The sequence below is a fragment of the Syngnathus scovelli genome, chromosome 6 (genome assembly GCF_024217435.2).
Source record: "Syngnathus scovelli strain Florida chromosome 6, RoL_Ssco_1.2, whole genome shotgun sequence".
Lineage (NCBI taxonomy): Eukaryota > Metazoa > Chordata > Actinopteri > Syngnathiformes > Syngnathidae > Syngnathus > Syngnathus scovelli.
The window spans coordinates 16,560,352-16,580,170 of NC_090852.1; the positions used below are offsets into that span (position 1 = coordinate 16,560,352).

Sequence of the window (19,819 nt, forward strand, 5' to 3'; positions counted from 1 at the left end):
TACATATGCGTTGATGTTAACCGACGTCACTGTGCGTCATCCTTTTAGTTTCCTCTTGATCTTGAAAATGGTTTGTGACGTCTTATGGCGTCTTTATCATATTCTTTTCTTATTTATTCATGTGGATCGTATCCGTCTTTCTCAGTTTTAAAGTTGATATTTTTCTATTAGTAATTGTATTCGCTCTCTCTCTCTCTCTCTCTCTCTCTCTCTCTCTCTCTCTCTCTCTCTCTCTTTTTTAAATCACTGCCAGTTCTCTGCATGTCAATATTTTTAACGACGTGTAGTTTTAAAGTTTATATTTTTCTATTAGTAATTATATTCTCTCTCTCTCTCTCGCTCTCTCTCTCTCTCTCTCTCTCTCTCTCTCTCTCTCTCTCTCTCTCTCTCTCTCTCTCTCTCTCTCTCTCTCTCTCTTTTAAACCACTGCCAGTTCTCTGCATATGTCAATATTTTTAACGAGGTGCAATCCATACGCATTATTTATATAGATTTCTTAATCGTGTCAGTAGTAAATTAAACTTTTTTTTTTGGGTCCAATATGAATAAAATGCTGACGTCGCTACCGGGGCGGGTCTTATGGCTGCCGTTCGCTTCCTACTTCTTCGCTTCCCTGGTTTTGACTGATCTCAGCTGCTCGAGCCTTTCCGCGGACGAGAGACGAACACAATGTCACACCAGACGGGCATTCAAGGTACAGTCCCGTCGCGTTTAACTGGACCCTCTTTGCTGTCCCAATCCGATCCTGTATTTCAAAGTAAAGGAAGTGCGGAACCAACCAAAGCCGTCAAGTTCGCTAATCGCAGCTAGCTTGAGCTTAGCCTGATGTGTGATGAGAGGTTTACACTTTTTAAGGGAATTTAAATCAAGTCAGTAGCCACTTAAATCGTGATAGTTTAATGTGTTTGCCACGGTGAAATGTCTCGTTGTGGTTTTAATCCTAGCGGGAAATCGTGTAATGACAGGTTATGCATCAGAATGAACGGGTGACGCCTTTATTCAACCCAACCAGTGTGTGACTGGCCTGTTCCACCAGCAAGTGCTTACTCATGAATGGGATCGATTTATCTCGTAAATGCATCACGTGTATGATGCGATTGAAAGACTGACAAGTCGCGAGTATCTTTGTTTTTGTGTTAGTCAAGTCAAGTCAAGTTTATTTGTATAGCCCTAAATCACAAACAGTCTCAAAGGGCTTCACATAGCCAAAATGTTAGCCCCTTTGATTGATTTGTATCGGAGGGCATGTCAATAAAACGATTGGAAGACTGTTTTGCATCATGTGAAACCTCCATTTGACCTTCATTTTTAATTAAAGTAACTGGATTTGATAATTTCACTTCATTATTCCCCAAATTATGTTATGATCAAGTAATCTGTTTTTGTTTACTTGTCTATGTGGCATCCTATAGTGACAGGCGGAACAATTAAATGTTCTTCCACTAGATGGCAGAAGTTACAATTAACTTGTGTCGTCACTTGGCCATTCATAGAGCAGAATAATCGGTTTGAAATATCACTTTGCAAAGTGGAGCAAGTGCAACCCTCAGTCACGTGGTATGATTTGAATTTCAACCCGCTTCAAATGTGATGCCAACACCAAAGGGTCCCGTAGAATCTGATATTAGAGGAACATGTTACTTCGAAGAGGAAATGGCACTCACTCATTGGAAAGAGTCTGGCTGCTCAGAATAACACGAGTATTTATTTTGCAACAAAAGTTTACAAGACAGAGAGCCAATTAAAAAGTCACATTTTTCATTTTGAATTGTCTTTCCCAGCTGGCAATGATGTGAAGCAAATATTTGCCAGCGCCAAGAGCGGAGAGCAGTATCGAGTGTTGAAGATCGTAATTGAGGATGGTAAGCGCCCTCCGAGTTCCAATAATCTAGTGACCACCAAGTCGTTGTCACGCGTGACCAAAACTGTGGTGTTTTGACTCGTGTGCATCTCCAGAGCAGCTGACGTTGGCTGATGCCAAGGAGGCGTCCAAGAAGTGGGACCAGGAGTACGATGCGCTAGTGCTCCCCCTGCTGGAGGACAGCGTCCCCTGTTACATTCTTTACCGACTGGACTCCAGCAACAACCAGGGTTACGAGTGGATCTTCCTCGCCTGGAGTCCGGAGCGCTCTACTGTAAGACTGCTATTATTATTATTTTTTTAACATCTGGACGGGTGTGGTTCTTTTTCCATGCCTCCCGGGAAAGTGTTTTTGGTTCGGCATTATCAACTTGACGGCTGCAGAACGAGATGGAGTTCAGCATTCTTGGCGCTGAAAGTGCAGGCTCAGGCTTGTCCGGAACGTGTGAACTCATTTCCAAACATGACTGAGCAGCTTTGACGCGTTTTCTTAAAGCTGAAGAAAAAAAAAAAGCATTTTTCAAGAAAGATGCCCCCAAAAAATGACATTTTGATTAACACGTCACATTTGAGATCTTGAGATACAAACGTGCCCCAACAATAACCACTCGTTTGTATTTATTTTATTTTTTTTATCAGGTGAGAAACAAAATGCTTTTTGCTGCTACCCGAGCCACCCTGAAGAAAGAATTTGGTGGCGGCCACATCAAGGATGAGCTTTTTGGCACAACAAAAGTTGGTCACCATTCATAATCGGTCAAAATCTTCTTGCGCTCTCTCTCAGTAACCAATCCTTTTGTCCCGCAGGACGACATAAACCTCAATGGCTACAGGAAATATTTGACCTCCCAGGCGGCTCCGCTGCCCCTCACCGCTGCCGAGGAAGAGCTGAGACAGATTAGGCTACACGAGGTACACGCGTAGAACGGAAGCATGCTCTGCACACAAGGTCAGCAGCAGCCGGCAGTAACAAAGATGCTGACTCATTAGAATGGCAGCACGAGAAAGAGAGTGACTTCTGGGCTAATGCAGGTCACACCCATAGCAAAACCTCGCCCGTCCCCGGTGAGGGCATAAACAATTGTACGTTCTCTGGACATTTCCCAATCAAATGACATCCAATACACGAGGATGTTGTCTTTGACCATATATGGAAATGTTAGCAGACGCGAGCGGTGTCTTTGCGCCATTCACGAAAGGGGACGTAACATTAACTCATTCACGGCCATTAGATGTTAAAGAACCAGTTTAACTGGGCTGGCAGTGAACGTGTTGATATGGAGTAGATGTAAGACTTTTCTAATATTTATAAATGCTGTGCATCATTTCCTTTCCTCTGTGGTGCATTCAGGTTCAGACGGACATTAGCGTGGACAGTAAGCACCAGACTCTCCAAGGCGTGGCCTTCCCCATGGACCGAGCTGCCGTCTCGGCACTGGAGCGTTTCAGAGACAAGGAAATCAACTACGTGCAACTGGTGAGTGATAGGAGAAGCCGCAACGTGACATTACGTCGGACGATCCGACCGGTTGCCTTTTGTCACGTCTTCTTTGGAGGCATTGTGCGTAGCTGGTTACAATGGCTTTTCATTTTTTGGGCCTAAAAGGCCTTTGTGAGGATTGTTTGTCATTGTGCCACATGATGCGAGTAGAAAAAGCTAATTGTGCTGGAGCTTTCTGATTTACATTTGGGAAATATTCAATTTATTTGGTTGCATTGAAGAGGTTAGCCGTTAGCATGTTTACCATACAAAAGCCAACTTCAACTTTTTCTCCGTCACCTTGGCCCCCGCCAGGAAGTCGACGCCGAAAAGGAGCTGATCTGCTTGTGCAGCACCGAGCCAACAGACCTGAGGAGCCTGCCGTCGAGGATCCCCAAAGATGCGGCGCGCTACCACTTCTTCCTCTACAAGCATTCCCACGAGGGCGACTGCTTGGAGTCCACGGGTGAGTCCACAGGCGAGCGTTTTTTGCCTCCGCCTGTGCTGTGGCGCGCTCTTCATCCTTCTCTCTCCTTTTGTAGTCTTTATTTATTCAATGCCGGGGTACAAGTGTAGCATCAGAGAGAGGATGCTCTACTCCAGCTGCCGAAATCCTCTGGTTGACATGGTGGAAAACAAACTGAAGATTGAGATTGAGAAAAAGGTGAAACGTTTGTTACATCAACATATCTAAAAAAACTACAATGAATCTCATGCTCGTTTTTCCTTAGTTGGAAATCGACAACGGCGACGAGCTGACGGGTGAGTTCATGTACGACGAGGTGCATCCCAAGCAGCACGCGCACAAGCAGGCCTTCGCCAAACCCAAAGGTCCTCAGGGGAAACGGGGCGGCCGCCGCATCACCCGACCCCCCGGCGACGGCCAAGAGGACGATTAAACTCGACCTCGGCGCCTACACGTTCCATAATGGAACATTCCTGAGATCGGGGCGATCGTATATAACACGGGAAAAAAAAAAAATTCTGCCGACGATCTCACGTTCCCATCAACGAGCCAGCTATGCACGCAGAGGACAACGAAGCAAACGGCACATTTCAGCAGTTTCCATTTGTAGCTTGCCAAATGGAAGCCGATCAGTCCGTGTAATTACATTCCCAATGAGTCAAAGTTGAGCCCCTTTTTGCCCGATCTTAGTGTGACTAATGTGAACTTTAGCCAAAATAACAACCCCCCCCCCCCCCCTCCATTTTATCTTAAAAACAAAAAAATTCCTTGCACCTTGCATTCCTTCAAATCCATCACTTGGTATCTAACTGTGCACAACCTCGAGGTGCTCCGAAAGCAGAGATGATGTAATGATCCAAATGGTGTCTCCTGATTTTAACAGCGCATTTTATATTACAATTTTGTTTTGATATCACGAGTTTACCTGGAGAGAAAAAAAAAAAATCGACGTTTGCTGAGAATCTTATTTTTCTATGCAAGTGCTGTAATTGTACATATTGTAGCCGTGTGTATGCGTGTGTATTCTGGTGACCATGTCGCTGAGGGGCTTCCACTAAAATGTCATCCATCAGTCATGTTCCACGCGATCAGAATCCCAGAAAGATTTGGGGGAGGGGCTTGCTACAGAATAGGAAAGGGAATATTTGTGTTGATCAAAATGTTGCCACAGCTAGCCACTCGTCTACTGATGACTTAACATTAGATAAACTACCAAGCTCACCTCATGTTCAAAACGTAGTGTCACTAGAAATAGAGACAAAAACTCATATGTGGTCTTATTTGTTTTCCTACAAATGTTTTTCTTTTTAAAAAGAATTAAAATATTTAAATTGCACATTTTCTATGGATTTATTGCAGTGGGTTTCGCAGCCTTGTTTTTCTAATGCTTGCGCGTCATGTGACAAATACGTGTGCCGTGATTCGTTAATAAGTAATCAGATTATTCGTAATCATTTAAAAAGACTTTACTGGTCTGTGTGGATTCAAATTCAGAATGTTCATATTCACCTTTTCATCCTATGCGTAAGACTCCAGTGAAATTATTTTGACCACTTCATTGAGCTCGGACAGCACCTGTCAGCACAAACGACATTTTTGGTTGGGTATTATTTTATCGAGATTATTGAGAAACGCTTAATGTACCTGTGTGATGAGCGGCCGCCTGTTCTTCCTCTCGTGCAGACAGTTGCCGGCCAAAGAGTAGACACTCTCTACCTGGCTCATAGTCCAGTCGCTCATGCGCTTGTCCACAAAGGCTTCCAGAGTGAGCTCTTCGTCTTCGTCGTCAATGTCGTGCCGCATCTCCATCTGTCGCAACGAGGCGGTGTTATTTGAGAAAATCTGACAATATGGAATTTGGAGTATTACCAAAAGCTGCGGCTCACGGTTTTGGTCTACCGGGGAGAGTCCGGACAGTATTTCTAATAGTACCTGTGGACACCAAGGAGCAGGATTATTATTTGTTTTGCAAGGTGATCTACAATGAGAACATAAGGGCCCCGGAACAGAACCCTGAGGGACTCCTAGTTTCTCAAACTTTGAGAGAGCTTACCACTCCAAAGCTGAAGACATCCGATTTGGGCGTGATCTGGCCCCTCAGTGCCTCGGGTGCCATGTAAGCGCAGGTACCGACGATCCTTTCCGTTATCATGGTCGTTGCGGTATGCTTGGCCGAAGCTCTCGTCAGACCAAAGTCTGAAATTTTGGCCACCAAATTGTCATCTAATAGGATATTTGCACTGCGGAAAAGGACGAGAACACAAATTTGCATATGCTTGGTGGAATCGGTGACTCATATTTTAAAGGTTTTGGCATTTTTGGTTTGACATGCTCACGCTAGCGAAAGGAGATGCTCAATTAGGACACGGCTGGAAGCGAAATGACTGAAACTAGCTAGCAAGGTCACTCGTCAACATTAATGATACCTTTTCACATCTCTGTGGACATGATGGTTGCTATGCAAATACTCCAAACCGTTTGCTGTGCCCTTAGCTATGAAGCACCTCTGTCGCCAGGACAACGGAGGAGTTTCTTCCTATTAAAAAGAAAAAATGGTCAAAGTTGCCAAGAACAAGAGCAACAATTTTAAAATGGCGCTCACAAAGCAAGCCAGTCTGTCCAGCAGAGATCCGTTCGCCATGTAGACATACACCAAACACGGGTATTCTCCGTCATTGGAGAAGCCCACCATGTCCACCAGATTGTCATGTTTCAATCTGTCAAAAAAAATAGAGTTCAGTATGGATGTTTTTCTACGGCTAAGTCAAAACTTACATCATCAGCGTTTGAACTTCTTGATTGAACTGAATTTGCAGCTCTTCGGGCGAGATGTCCTCTATCTGCACGAAATTTCTTTCATCATGTGACATCACGTGTGTGATTTGGGTGCAAAATTTGTTTTTTTACACACCAGGTTGAGTTTTTTCACAGCCACAGGTTTGTCCCGCAAGAAACCTTTAAAAACCGTCCCGAAGCCTCCTTCTCCGAGTCGGCAGCCGCCGTCGGACGTGGGCCGCTCGTCAAAGTTCTGGGTCATTTCCTTCAGCTCGTTGTATGAGAAACTTGTAAAACTTGTCACTTGAAAGCAGATGGATAATAATGTACTCATAAGAAATCTTTTTATGTTAGCATTAGGCACAAATGAAATTGTTTTCCACCTCTTGTGTGGTCTGGTTCATCCTTCTTCGGCTTGATGGGCGTATGTCGTTCATCAGCTTCTGGTGCTAGCGTTGTCTTCTCTGTCGGAGCTATCCTACAGGTCGGCAAGGTTGAACGTGTGCTGCTGGGTTCTGCTGCAGGAGAAGCAGATGGTGGTGGCTCCGCGGAGAACATCTCTTCTGGAGTGGGAGACGTATGCATCAATATGGCTTGTTTATTGACATTTGGAACGTGGATCGTACCAGGTAACAGCACACTGGCGGCCGCCAGTAACTTGTGACTCTTGAGAATGTCCACCAATTCTCCCACTGTGGCGTTGAACATGCCCAACTCACGCAGCAGCTCCACTGTGGGGCTCCTCCCCTGAGCAGCAAGTCCTTCAAAACGCCTACAAGGACACACATTAAAATTTACAATAGGATTCAATTGCCTGTATATCTAAAAAAATATATATATTTGTAAAAAAAATATATATATTTATAAATTTTATTTATTTTTATACCTGGCATGTATAAATTATCTTTTCGTTTCATTTTAATTTTGTTTCAGTAGATGCATTTTTATTTTTTTAGAAAAAAAAAAACTAAATAGGGATAGAATGGAGATAGATGGAATGACAGACATACATAGATTTTTACATAGATATATAGATAGATAAGAAAGCGTACCTGACATGACGCATAGATACATAGATTTGTATTTAGAAGATAGATCGATTAAAAAAAAGCGTACCTGACATGATGCTGAGTGTACCTCAACTGGCCGTTCGACTTCCGGATAGAAAAGATGACGTTCTTCCACAAGTCCAGAGAGTCTAAAAAGTCGGCCACTTGACGAAGTACACTGTAGGGAAGTTTACGAATATAAGTCGAGCGAGTCACCGAGTCGTTCATTGTGTCACAAAACACGAGCTCGTGAGTATTTATTACGCTTCTCTACGACGACATGTTTGATAAATGTGGCGGACTGTATGTGTGTTTTTCCGATATTGAGCAACTTCCTCAAACAAGTGAGGTGCCTCCTCCTCCGTCATGGTTTGCGGAAATAAGATAAAATGTAATTTTATAAAAATGTGTTAGTACACCTGGTGTTAGAATAGATGAGGATAATGAACACTATTGTGTTATAGGTATTTTTATAAAGTTTGGAGTTTTGGGGTTTTCACGTTTTGTAACTGCGTTACAGTGACACCTAGCGGTTGTGATTAGGACTACACTTCATAGTTCCATTCATTTATCCATCAATGCAAATAACGTTAATTATTTTGAAAGATACCAAAAGGGGGAAAGTAGGGTCGCTATAAAATATAATGAAGTCACTCAGGGTCAATATAGAAAGTTGGAAACTAAGCAAACAAGAAGGAACTGATTGCCAAAAAGCATAAAAGATGAAAAAAACATGAAATGATGTAATCAAGATGTGCAAAACATTTAATTGCCTCATTTTGAGAGTGTCCCTCGTATTAACATTATAGTGGATGACACGGTACTTTAAAAAAAAGTTAATTTGAAAGGCATTAGTGAGGCTTTGAACTAGCAATGACTACATTCTCCCACTCTTAATAGTCGTTTTTTTTTCTTCACTGTGCAGATGGTGAGGATTAACCTCCATGAAAAAAAGACATCACTACATAAACTTCAATTAAGCTATTTTGTATGAAAAAGCCTAATTACAGTCATTAGTGCGTTTGTGGTGCGTGTATCCTTATTTTGCTTTAATACCCATCAACCTGGTTTTATGAGCTCATTCAGTACTCAGCTGGGTGTCATGAAAGGTGCGTGCTAAGATTTCGGCCTGAGAAAGCCAAAAGCGATGATTCTCGAAGGTTTGACATCAAGTCAGTACCATCTCCTAAAATATAGCATTCTTGGGTTTGTACCGCAAACATGATGAACATTAAAATGCAGTTGTATAGTAGGCCCAAATGTTCAAAAAAAAAATAGCTTCTAGTCCTAAAGATTAAGTTGCCTAGTCGGGGTGGGGGCGGGGCTTAATCAACAGTGATCGTAACCCACTTAAAAATGGCTCAGTAGTCAGCCGCAGAAGCACATCTTACAGTTGCTGTGATTAATTAGCGGTCTGGTTTCTCGCCCAGCTCATTAGCGGTCTTGCGTGTTACATTGCAAATGTGCCGAATAGAAAAGAGAAGTGTGTTAGTTCCCAGATGAGAGCAACACAAAGCTGGTTGTCCCTAATTATAATTTCAAAAAGCTGATGATTTTTTTAAGCATTGAAAAGGCCAATATTAAAAGCACGCTGTAGGTCCCCTTCTCACCCATAGAGGGCAGCAGCTCCCTGCCCCTCTCTCTTTGGGAGCAGCAGTCTCACTCCACAACACAGATGAAGAACTTACGTTCCTTAGAAAGGGGGCCTCATTTCAACAGCAATTAAAGAGGCTTCCCGGCAGTTTTAAACTGTATTGACATAATGGGTGATCTACCAACCACCACACGTTTTACGGATTAGTTTCAAAAGCCTTGCATTTCGTCTTGTATACAAGCTCAAGTTCTTGTCCCTGTATGTGAATGAACCTCAATAGACTGATGAAGTCAAGGATTTCCCGTGCTAAATCGTCTTTCGAACCGTGTCCCAGCTCTGTGAGGTGGCGAACAGGTCCAAAACACTCGAAACTGGATGTTTCATTGTGACTGGAAAGCAGCCCGCTTTCTAAATGAGACAGTTGAGATGCCGGATTTAAAGGGAATAAGAGGAGCTGCTTCGATTGGCCGAGAATCAAGTTGGCTGTGTTCACGCCCACAACGGCGCAAATTCAAAAGAAGCAAAATCTCACACCTATGTGAGATTTCACTTTGGGCTAAACTTGCGCTGGGCACGAAAATAAGAGCCCTTTTGTCATCTTACTATCCTTGACCCTGGGGTGATTTAAAGTGTCTGTGTCGACTTTTTAAAGCAGGCACCGCAAATAGGCTGTAAGCAGATAGCCATCTATTCCTTCCTCTTGCCTTTCAGCACAGAGCAGTGTAGAGATGACACGCAATACATCATCGTCCAGATTATCTGAAGCCTCGCTAATGTGCTAAGACTGACATCATGTTATTCATACAGTATGTTTTTTTTTCCCTCAGTCACTCATACATCACCTTTGTGGAGGGTGGGGGTGACCGATCTCATGTCTTTATTATTTCCGACTACTTTTCCGATTATGTCAATCTGAAGGTGTCATCCTAAACCAAAATGGTGTTTTGTAATATTAGGTCAGGAATAAGAAGTAGAATAAATTCTCTATATAGAAAGGAAAATAAATGGTAGTAGAGTCCAGGAATCTGTCAAGTTGAGGGTAAAAAAAACCAAGTGTGTTTGTTTTTCAGACCAGAACGTTTCTGCAATCAGTATATCAGTAACAAACCGACAAATAGAAATCAAAATAATAGTGCGAGTTAAAAAAATCAACTGCATCAGATCGCTTGCCATTATGTGTCAGTCTATTTGTGTGTTTTCTTTCAACTTCACTCACTACCTTTTGGTAAATAGCGGTGATTGCTACAAGCTGTAATTACAGACTTGATCAAAAGCCGCAAGATGACCCCGAACTGCATTTCTGTCGACAAACATACATTGCACAGTCTGACGTTAACATTCGAACACAGCATTTGAACAATTTACCGAGAATGTAGTCAAAAAATATTGAACAACAGCACCATCTAGTGGCGACTATTATTAAATGGATAATCTGATATCAGGTGCGTGGGGGGGAGTCCAAGCTAAAGCCAGCTAAGAAAGTCCTGTCATGCATCCTCGCTTCTTATCGCAGTGGGCATCACAGCGGCAATGCTGGAGCCGGCTCCTCACACTCCATTTGGCTCCAAAGTGATGGATGTCCAACACTAATCCCGGGGAATGCTCTCTGGCCCATGTAAAGCTCAAAAACTCCTCAGTAAACACATACTACCATCACACGGGGTCCTCCTCTGGGAGCTAACGTTGACAAATTGGGGCGTTTCGGACAGATGCCAGAGTTAAGTGATGGAGAGACCGGCCCGGGCTTTTTATGGCTCATATATTTTAAGTGTGATGGAAGCAAACAGCTTGTTTGTATGTTTGGAGGCTATTTCCAATGCAAGCATTCACGCCACGCTCGGTTGCAGTGATTGTTGTTATTATGTTCAGTGCGATGGTCAACACTGGGTCAAAGCTAAGCAGGCGTGCTGTGTAAGCAGAAGAAAAAAAAAACAAAGGGTGTTAAAAAAATCATACAAAGCAATTTTAGTACAGTAGAAACTGTAATATGGAAAACTAGCCCAAATTCCACCCAGTTAGAAATACTGTAAATAGTACTCATTGTTAATAAAACTTTATTTATACTGTACAGATTGGATTTTAATCAACATTTAAGGAGTTCACAATTATTATTAATTAATTGATTTGGCATTTAATATATTTTATTATATTTTTATTTTATATGATATATTTTTATATATTTATATTATATTTATTTATTTAGATATATATTTTTTTAATTATATTTTATATCTGTTATCGTTTTGAGCCTCACTGACTTGTATGATTTTTAACACGCTGCTATTTTTCCCAACACACGGACAGGTACATGCTGGAACCAGATTTTTCTTTCCACTCACTTGAATTCCAATTGACCTCTTTCTGGGGAAAACAAGCAAGTATGATTACACGTTACGTTTTCAAATTAGAGAACACAACAGCCGACGCAGGATGCTGAACATGTTCAGTCACAGTCTGTTTTGGAGTCCGGAAAAAAAAAACGCTGATCACCGCTACCACGCCTTTTGTCCACCTAGCAGAAAGTATGTACAGTCGACCTTTCGGTGGCCTTCTGTTGACCCTTCGGGGAGCCTGCAAGTCTCCCTGAGCACTGCACCAACACGCATATTTCCATTGTTCCACGTGCGATTGCGTCCGTGATGCAATCAGAGCGGCCCGAGGCCACGACGGGCACTCGCGCTTTTTCCGGAATCGTTGGCAATCTCCTTTCTTTATTTGTTTTACCTCACGTCGGATGGAATTCCCCGCTTATCTAAATCCAATAATGACTTCAAGCTCGATGTCAAAACACTTTCCATTATTATCTGGCATCCCTCTCCTCCCTCGCCTTTGATGGCGTAGGGGAAGCACAACTGCGCAGCCTTGTTGAATCTGCCGACTTGTCAGGATGCTTCTCCGGAAAAGCTGGACCTGCAATTTGTTTGTGTGAGAAGTCTGGAATCACTGCTGACTTGGCCATGATTAAGACCTGGCTAGACTGTGTGCGTGTTTCTTAATTGCTTTTATGATTAGAGTATGTAGAAAAATATACACAAGAGGTCACGCAAATAGCATCGACACACGCATCAAGATGTTTCATTGTTTTGACTGTGTTTAACTTGTTGAAGAATGTAGAAAAATATATTTGTGGAAATGTTGTAACTGGTAGTTTAAATCCGACCTGGAAGAGATACAAGTCTGGAATCACTGACAATGTCCCATTGACTTCAGTTGGGAGTGCCACAGAGATCAATTTTAGGTCCACTATTGTTTTCAATTATTTATCTACTGGCATATTTACAATGCATATTAAAAATCAAATAACACAAGTAGCTTCATGAAGTAAAGTACTTGGATCTCATTATGGACAATCATTTCAAATTCCAAAATTTGGACAGCCCATCCATCCTAAATCATTGTGTTTTGCCTAATGTACCTAATGAAGTGTCCACTGAGTAGATTTATGTCACCATACAAATGTTTAATGGCCACAAGTCAGACGATAATCCCAGACCTCTTTTTAAAAAGTGATTTATGATGCTTTTGTGTGAGACTAAAACAACTCACGGTGAAAATGGATTGCCACTAGAGTGATGGCCTCCAGACCCACACTGGGTTTGGGTGTGTTTGGCAGCTTTGTTGAACTTGCGGGGGTTTGGGATGCTCCGAGCCGCTGTTGATTAGCTTTTAGTTTGCCGGCTGCTCTCTCAGCAAATACATCTTTGTGTTACGTTTAGGGTGTCATTCCGCATTCTTTCGTCCCCTGAGTAACCTTGGTGCTGAACGCTAGTTTATTAGATTATAAAAAAAGATTATAAAAAAAAATCATGGGTCACGTTGCTTAAACAGGTAAAAAATGGGCAAAAATATTTTGTAGATATTTTATTTTGTAGCTCACTGTGGGATAAGAAATGGGCTACAGATGTGCTAACCCCTAGGACACCCCGCTGCCCGATACCGTCATTGGCAAAGTTCCGACCTTATTACCTCCCCCAGGGTTTAACCTTACTCATCCGTGCAAATTGCCTCACTAAACTCATTACTTTCTTAATGGGACCCATCGTTTGTGTTTTATGATTCAGAGACGCAGACACCTAAGACCTCGAGGGGCCGATGGGCTTGCATGCCATGCGAGGAAGCAGCGGGACGGACACCTGTGTCATGTTTCTCCGGGGCGTCTATGTTGGTGTGTCTGCGATAATAACCCCAATTCTGGTCCCACCCGAAGGCTCAGTCTCGGAATACTGTCAAAGGGCAAGTACATAGATATATATATTTTTTTTTACTCTTGAATGACCATTAAAATTTGTAAAATGTGCTTTATCATATTGCTGCTGCGCTTTTATGATAGAAAAACATCCCCCCCCCTAATTTGGAACTCAACCAAGATCATCTAATTGCGGTCCATGTCGAAGATTTCACCGTAAAAGCGATCTATTACGAGGACATGCTGAGAATGCGTGCTTTTGAATTCCCGGCCCGTTGTGGGAATGTGATTTAAATCAAAATGGACTTTCTCTCGAATAAATGCACTTGGCCAAGAAGACAAAAAAGAAGAAGAATAGAGGACTTTTAATTAAACCCTCAGGCTGTAGGACGTTATTACAGTGCCAGCAGACTACTTTACTTAATCAACTTTGGAGCTTTTTACTGGACGATATTTCAAAGTAGTCCTTCCAAACCCAATCAGCAACTTCATTCCCAACTTTGCTCAGTCACCTGCGGCGGGACGCAGGACCCCTGTCCGTGCTCCCCACCCTCTCTGACATCAACCAGGCCCCCGCAGTCCTGGGAAGTTGAGCATGTGAGTTTCCCCAGGTCATTAGGGGGAGGCTTGAAAAGACTGTCACCAGGAAGGAGATAAGCCGCGAGGGGCGCAGTAATAAGGCCCCGAATAATAGCCCCTCTGTAGCAAGCCACCGAGGACACAGACCCGGGGATTAAAGGGAGCCTGAAAAGGAGAAAGTCAATGGACCCCCACAAAAAAAAAAATATCAACCGGAGTGCTCGTGAATAACGGAGGGGGGAGGGGGTGAGTTATCAGCATTCTAGGCGGGTAGGGGCACATTAGTTGGATATCAAGGTTCTATGTTTGGAAGATTGCTGATGAAATTTGCTTATGTCAGCATTTTGTAATCTAGAGTGCATGTACTGTGACAATATGGGACAAAAGTGATGTCCTCCTTGAGGACCACTGACAAGTCAAGTTGAAATCTAAACAATTTTCTCTGTAAAGGATGCAGATTCCCATCGTGCCGCTGAAGACCACCACGCCGCACCGAGCTCACAAAACTCGGGGGACGACGGGCTCCTTGCCAGGTATGGAACCACACAACGCTCTAATCTGTCATAAGCAAAGTCAGTTGTCGCGACACATGATAAAATACATTGTAAAGCAGTCCAGAAGAATAGAAAGCGGATAGGGGGGGTCCATTTATGAGCTTTGTTTCAACTGATGAGCCGCCAAGTGATTAGGTCATCCCGTACGACGTGATGAATAAGTAGTCTGGCCACGGAAAACACTGCAGATTCCCAGAACGTGAGCCATGTTGTCAGCGTTTAATCTGAAGCAGGCGCTGAAGGGTGAGCTAGCTCAGGTGGGCCCCAGCCCATCTGTGAGGGGGGCCATGTGGGCTCCATCAAGGCAGTCCTTAACATTATTATGACAGTCAATGGAAGACTTCTTCTCTCTTTGATTAATATCCAACTTAAAGATATCGTTTTGAAACAACAATCTGACTTTGATTGTCTGCTAGCATAATGCTAACATTAAATGCAAAATACCATAAAGGGGCTAACGAACACTATTATTACTGTAACTCACTGAGTCAATTAGTTGTGAAACTCTTCTTTTGCGTCTGTGTGATACTGCCCCCTAGTGGCCAAAGCGCAATGAACTAATGGGATTTTCATTATGTTGGACGTTTTGCCACTCTTGCCAATGCACACGTGATCTACTCTGGGTCCCCACGTTGCCCCCCCCCCCATCAATGTCACGAGCACTTACGAGACGTGAGCCCATTATACTGCTAACCACTCACCAAGTCCGCCACCCCGGGGGAGCGCCGCTCCACGATTGTTCTGTGAAGCCAAGCGGCCGAATCAAAGCCTCCCGCGGCAGGAGACCTCCTTGAAGCACCCCGGTCCACTCCGTGGCGTGCAAGGAGTGCAGTTGCCCCCGTCTATAATTTTAGCAGCCCTCCAACCCCTCCCCTCGACCTGACCAGGAGCAGTGAGCCAGCCGGGCAGGCCTGTGAATAAGCACAAGAGAAGGAATGAGCAAGTGAATGGGTGGTCCGTTCACCTCGGGATTGGACTTGATGGAAGCTAAAAGAGCTCTCATGCCGTGTCACCTCCAACAATGCGCCAAAAGAGTTCAGACTTCCTGGAAGAACATTTTCTACGCTCTCGGTCTCTTTTTGTCTGAAAAGGGTTTCTTCGGCTTCCAAGTCTTCCAGCTTCACACAAAAAAAAAAGAATGGTGTTGTCGTTTTTTTGTTGAATGTGCACATTCGCTGTCATTTTGTGTCACCCGACAGTTGTAATGTGTAATTGTGTGCATTCAAAGTAACATCTCAAACAATTAGTGGTGCAGTGAATTAGTATAGTCCTAATTTGCATTTTAAATAATTTCAAACATGGGTGCAAATATATAATATATAATTTAAAAAAATATATATATATACATATATATATATATATATATATATATATATATATATATATATATTATTATATATTTTTTTAATTTAAAAAAAAAATATATATATATATATAATTTTTTTCATATATATATATTTTTTAATGCATGCAATTTCATGACACCATGTCCATTCGTGGAGTCATTTGTGAAAAGGACCACGTGTTGATACTTGTAATGAGCTTTGCTGTGTGTGAGCATCCAGTGGAGGAGAGCGGGAGGAGGTCACATGATGCTGGGGGGAGGGGGGGGGCAGGTGGGCTTTCATTGACTGCTGTTGTGCAAACACAGGCGGTACAATCCAAGAAAGGAGGGAAGGGGAAGGCGAGGGGTAGGGAGCATTGAAGCAACCACACCAGACAGATCTATGTCTGTCATCTTCTTGTACGACACACACACACACACACACGTATGCAGCGCAGTGTCACGCAGGTTTCACGTGAAGGCACCTTTGATCAGAGCAGCTCTCAGATGTTTGCCGGCTTCCCTGCCATTTAAACCTGTTTACACAACTCGGGACTGAAGCTACAACGGCTGCACCCGTTTGAAGCTTCCATAAAGAAGCCATGGAGGCCTCTCCAGAAGGTGCTACCCAATAGCGGCTCCGCATTTGATGCGACGGTCACGGCCGAATGAATTCCGAAGTCTACAAAACGGTTTTGTGAATTCACAGAAAAGATCTGTAGAAGCTTCATTATGCAACAAGAACATGAATAAAAACAGGGAACCTACGGAAATAAAAGAATGCCGAGAAGGCGTTTTGATTATTCGGAGTATGACAAGTTGAGTCGAGTTACGCTGACAACAGCACTTTGTTCACTTGTACCGAACATCTTTTCTGTAATGTTTGGGTGTAGCATGTTCAAGTTGCTATCTGCTAGTACGAACGTACAACATTGTTATCATCACAACGAGGCACTTTTGGGATAATGCATCGTATGCAAAATATCTGGATTTTATACACTTAGTAAGTAGTGATAAGGATTTTGCGAATGACTAGCTAATGCTAATGTTAGCTTAGTCTGTAAGCTATACAGATTGCTACTTGTCAGCTAGGTCATTTTCCTCGCTTACGAAGCGCAGCGTTGAGTGCGACTCCAGCAAAGCGACAGAAGGTGTGACATCTCGAAACAATCTTATCACAAAGCATTCTGCCAACACTAATTTTAGACATCTTGCTATCACCTAGCCCAGGTTATCACTGTCTCCCTCCCCGTCCTTTGAGACCTCCGAGAGCGGCCATCTTTCACCGTGGTCTTCATCAGGGGACACCTCGGACATGTTGACGGCCAGCTTTGACAGTGTGCTCTTCACTAGAGACTGAACAGAGTGTCCTTTTGTGTCGTCCCCAAGCACCAAATGCACTCCAAGATTTCAGTTTATATCAAGAACTAGAAACTTTTATCTGGAATTATTTTTAGAGACGGTAAATTGGCTGCTGCCATGACGAAGGGTTCAAGTAAGCACCGGCGACTGATCGGACTGTAAAATAAATATTGACTGAGACGGAATAAAAAACTATATAGTTGCTGTTAGGGATTTCTTCCATTTTCAAACTATTGTCTGTCTATATGGACAAAGTTTTCATTGAATTCCGCCTAGCAACAGTTCAGAATCGGAGCAATTTAGTATGTACAGTATATTAATATAGCAGTAGATTATTAAATTGTATCTACATTGCTAAAAACAATGTCATCTTCATGTTGACCTGTATTATTTTGGTTGCTAGTCATAAATAGTACACCAGTTGTCCTGCTCGGGGTCATTTGAGATGTAGCTACGGCTTATTACTGTGAGAATCCGTATGTGAATAAGTAGGATACTATAATGACGAGGAATGTTGTTTGTGTGATGATATCATGAAAATTAGAAATGGTAATGAAATCCCTGAACTCATGGGAAGTGATGAGAATATGTCACTGGGACGCTGCCATTGAATCTCTGCCAGTTTAAAAGTTCACAGCTGTTAATATCCCAAACACGAGGCAGCTGTCCACCGCACGGCTTACGCCACTTAACACGACGGACGGATGTTTACACCGGGAAATGCAAAGTAAAATGCCTTCAACTTTACATTACTGTGAGGTTTCTCGTGTTAGCAAGCTAGCCCGCCACTGGCTAGCTAGCTCTATGCCAACTGCGCCGTCCTCCAAACTTACCTTGCCTAAACTTGAAATGTTTATTAAAGCAAATTATCCCAAATTCATCTCAAATATTCGGGTAACAAGAATTCCCGGGTGAAACCAAACCCTGGCAGGCGATCACATAACTTGTCGTGAGCGTAGTAGGGAATATTCCTGGCATGACCTGCTCGGATCCACTCTTCGTGACAGTGATATTTATTTTAGGGTTTATGACTTTCCTCTCCTACATAGTGACTGATCTTTTTTAACTGTCATTGATACAGCCATACAATATATATTTTTTTATAAACGGCATCACATCGTCTCCCGTTTAAACCCATCCCTTAACCCAAACACATGCCCTCACGCTGAGCCCCTATTAGCCGAGCAAATATAAATAGAGAACATATGGTATGGGGCAGAAAAAAAAAAGCATTAGCTCAGAGCCCACAAATTACACCGGAGAGTTAGTAATAATAGTGTATAGTACATGCAGGATCATGCTGTTAAAAGTTTTTAGTGACAGACGGTACACATGTGGTGTTAAAGGCTTGAAAGTGGCTTCTAAGTAGCTATCAGCAGGTATTAGCTAATGAATCTTGAGCAAACATTGGAGGGGAGTAGCTCCGCTGAGGTCAAACACGATCCGTCACACAATGCTGGTGAACGAGAAAAAAATCATAAAAATCTAAATAGATAGATCTAGAATTTAACTTCACTGTCTTGTTGATATGATGATTTCAGTGGTTCTGCTCTTCATACGTGTTGCCAGGGACTTCTGGTTTCCATGGATCAGTTCGTGTCAGACATGAGTCTCCGTCATGTGGCATCCCGCAGGGTTCTGCTCTTGGTACCATGTCGATCTGTAATTGATTTTTCCTTGTTGACACGTTATTAAAAGTCAGAGGGAAGCGACCAGGCGGCATTGGATTGGGTCACAGTCTGCTGCGTTTCTTTTCAGATCTCAACATGGGAAGATTTCTTCACTTTTATTTTTAAGTTCTTCACTAATTAATCCCGAGGGGAAATTTGAGTACGCTGAGGTCAAAGCTAATTCTGGAAAGTTGGTTTTTGTTTCTCAACTCCGTAATTGCGGTCATTTATACCGACTACATAGAATAGTTGGAAATCGCCTATCATTTGTTTTTTAGTTTTTGTCGTTTTTAAAAAGGTCTAAAAGTTCTCTCTCTGTTTCCTTCATCTCCAATGCAAAATTGAAACCACTAGGTCGGTTATGATGTCATGGTCTTACAGTACTCATGCTGTCAAAACTTTTTTTTCCCCTTACTCTCCGTAAACAGTAATCTTCTTCATTATTTGACCATCATGTGATGATTCATCACCGAGATGGCAGCACTGCCGCTTTGACCTTGTTTTATTGCCGTCTGCGGGGCTCTGACAGACACTAGCTTACTCTATGGGAGCAGGAAAAGAGCTTGATGGACTACTGTGTTTAAAGACCACAGAGGAATCCTGCTGCTTATGAAGTCTCGTTGCGGCATTGGGAGGGGGGAAGCCGAAGCGTCTTTAGCGGGTGTTGGGGTGCGGGGGAAGCTTAATCTGCAATGCAAGCCAACACAAGTCTCAGGTGGCCGAACTCCTTGATCACCGCACCATGAGAGCCACCTGAACGGACCAAGGAAGGGGTCTAGGTGGGGGTTGTGGTATGGTTTGTTATGGTAACTTCTAGAATGATGGCGCTGTCTCCACACCAGTGATTTCCATTCATGCTGATCCTCAGATGGTCCAAACTTGTGACACCAAGTCGCTTAAGATACCGTCTAATACTGCA

At 43.0% G+C, this 19,819-nt stretch overlaps 3 protein-coding genes and 1 long non-coding RNA gene across 6 annotated transcripts in view; 2 read left to right on the forward strand and 2 right to left on the reverse strand.

The window, feature by feature from the left end:
* Window positions 1-526: 526 nt before the first annotated feature.
* LOC125970833 (twinfilin-1) lies at window positions 527-5,143 on the forward strand. The gene is made up of 9 exons (XM_049723502.1): window positions 527-694; window positions 1,782-1,862; window positions 1,957-2,135; window positions 2,501-2,596; window positions 2,669-2,773; window positions 3,213-3,338; window positions 3,657-3,807; window positions 3,884-4,005; window positions 4,073-5,143. Exons 1-9 carry the CDS (start codon window positions 670-672, stop codon window positions 4,238-4,240), a joined length of 1,053 nt encoding a protein of 350 aa, XP_049579459.1. The 5' UTR covers window positions 527-669; the 3' UTR covers window positions 4,241-5,143.
* On the reverse strand, window positions 3,535-7,981 carry irak4 (interleukin-1 receptor-associated kinase 4). 3 transcript variants are annotated; one of them, XM_068650932.1, is made up of 12 exons: window positions 7,699-7,980; window positions 7,209-7,354; window positions 6,966-7,142; window positions 6,719-6,885; window positions 6,583-6,647; window positions 6,410-6,524; window positions 6,234-6,343; window positions 5,861-6,047; window positions 5,677-5,739; window positions 5,452-5,616; window positions 5,317-5,382; window positions 3,535-3,981 (listed from the first exon to the last, which is right to left on the reverse strand). In XM_068650932.1, the coding sequence occupies exons 1-11, from the start codon at window positions 7,857-7,859 to the stop codon at window positions 5,326-5,328; spliced, it is 1,413 nt and encodes a 470-aa protein (XP_068507033.1). In that variant the 5' UTR covers window positions 7,860-7,980; the 3' UTR covers window positions 3,535-3,981; window positions 5,317-5,325. The 3 variants fall into 3 exon arrangements, with proteins under 3 accessions (XP_068507033.1, XP_049579456.1, XP_049579457.1); XM_049723499.2 differs by having other exon boundaries at window positions 6,966-7,145; XM_049723500.2 differs by lacking the exons at window positions 3,535-3,981; window positions 5,317-5,382 and having other exon boundaries at window positions 5,453-5,616; window positions 5,694-5,739; window positions 6,966-7,145; window positions 7,699-7,981.
* The window catches only part of LOC125970828 (A disintegrin and metalloproteinase with thrombospondin motifs 20), a 65,820-nt gene continuing 53,740 nt past the window's right edge, over window positions 7,740-19,819 (forward strand). The window contains exons 1-3 of the mRNA XM_068650931.1: window positions 7,740-7,880; window positions 13,287-13,458; window positions 14,441-14,523. The gene's annotated coding sequence lies outside the window, so the exon portion shown is untranslated. The remainder of the gene's footprint in view (window positions 7,881-13,286; window positions 13,459-14,440; window positions 14,524-19,819) is intronic.
* Window positions 13,762-15,392, reverse strand: LOC125970841 (uncharacterized). The gene is made up of 2 exons (XR_007482272.1): window positions 15,246-15,392; window positions 13,762-14,155 (listed from the first exon to the last, which is right to left on the reverse strand). It is a non-coding gene; the product is annotated as an uncharacterized lncRNA (long non-coding RNA).

Coding starts and splice junctions, on each gene's coding strand:
- LOC125970833 (XM_049723502.1), top strand. CDS start 670: ATGTCACACCAGACGGGCATTCAAG. Junction 1,863..1,956: donor GAAGATCGTAATTGAGGATG/GTAAGCGCCCTC, acceptor GTGCATCTCCAG/AGCAGCTGACGTTGGCTGAT. Junction 3,808..3,883: donor CGACTGCTTGGAGTCCACGG/GTGAGTCCACAG, acceptor CTCCTTTTGTAG/TCTTTATTTATTCAATGCCG.
- irak4 (XM_049723499.2), bottom strand. CDS start 7,859: ATGAACGACTCGGTGACTCGCTCGACTTATATTCGTAAACTTCCCTAC. Junction 7,146..7,208: donor CGCCAGTGTGCTGTTACCTG/GTACGATCCACG, acceptor CTCCCACTCCAG/AAGAGATGTTCTCCGCGGAG. Junction 5,617..5,676: donor ACCGTGAGCCGCAGCTTTTG/GTAATACTCCAA, acceptor TCGTTGCGACAG/ATGGAGATGCGGCACGACAT.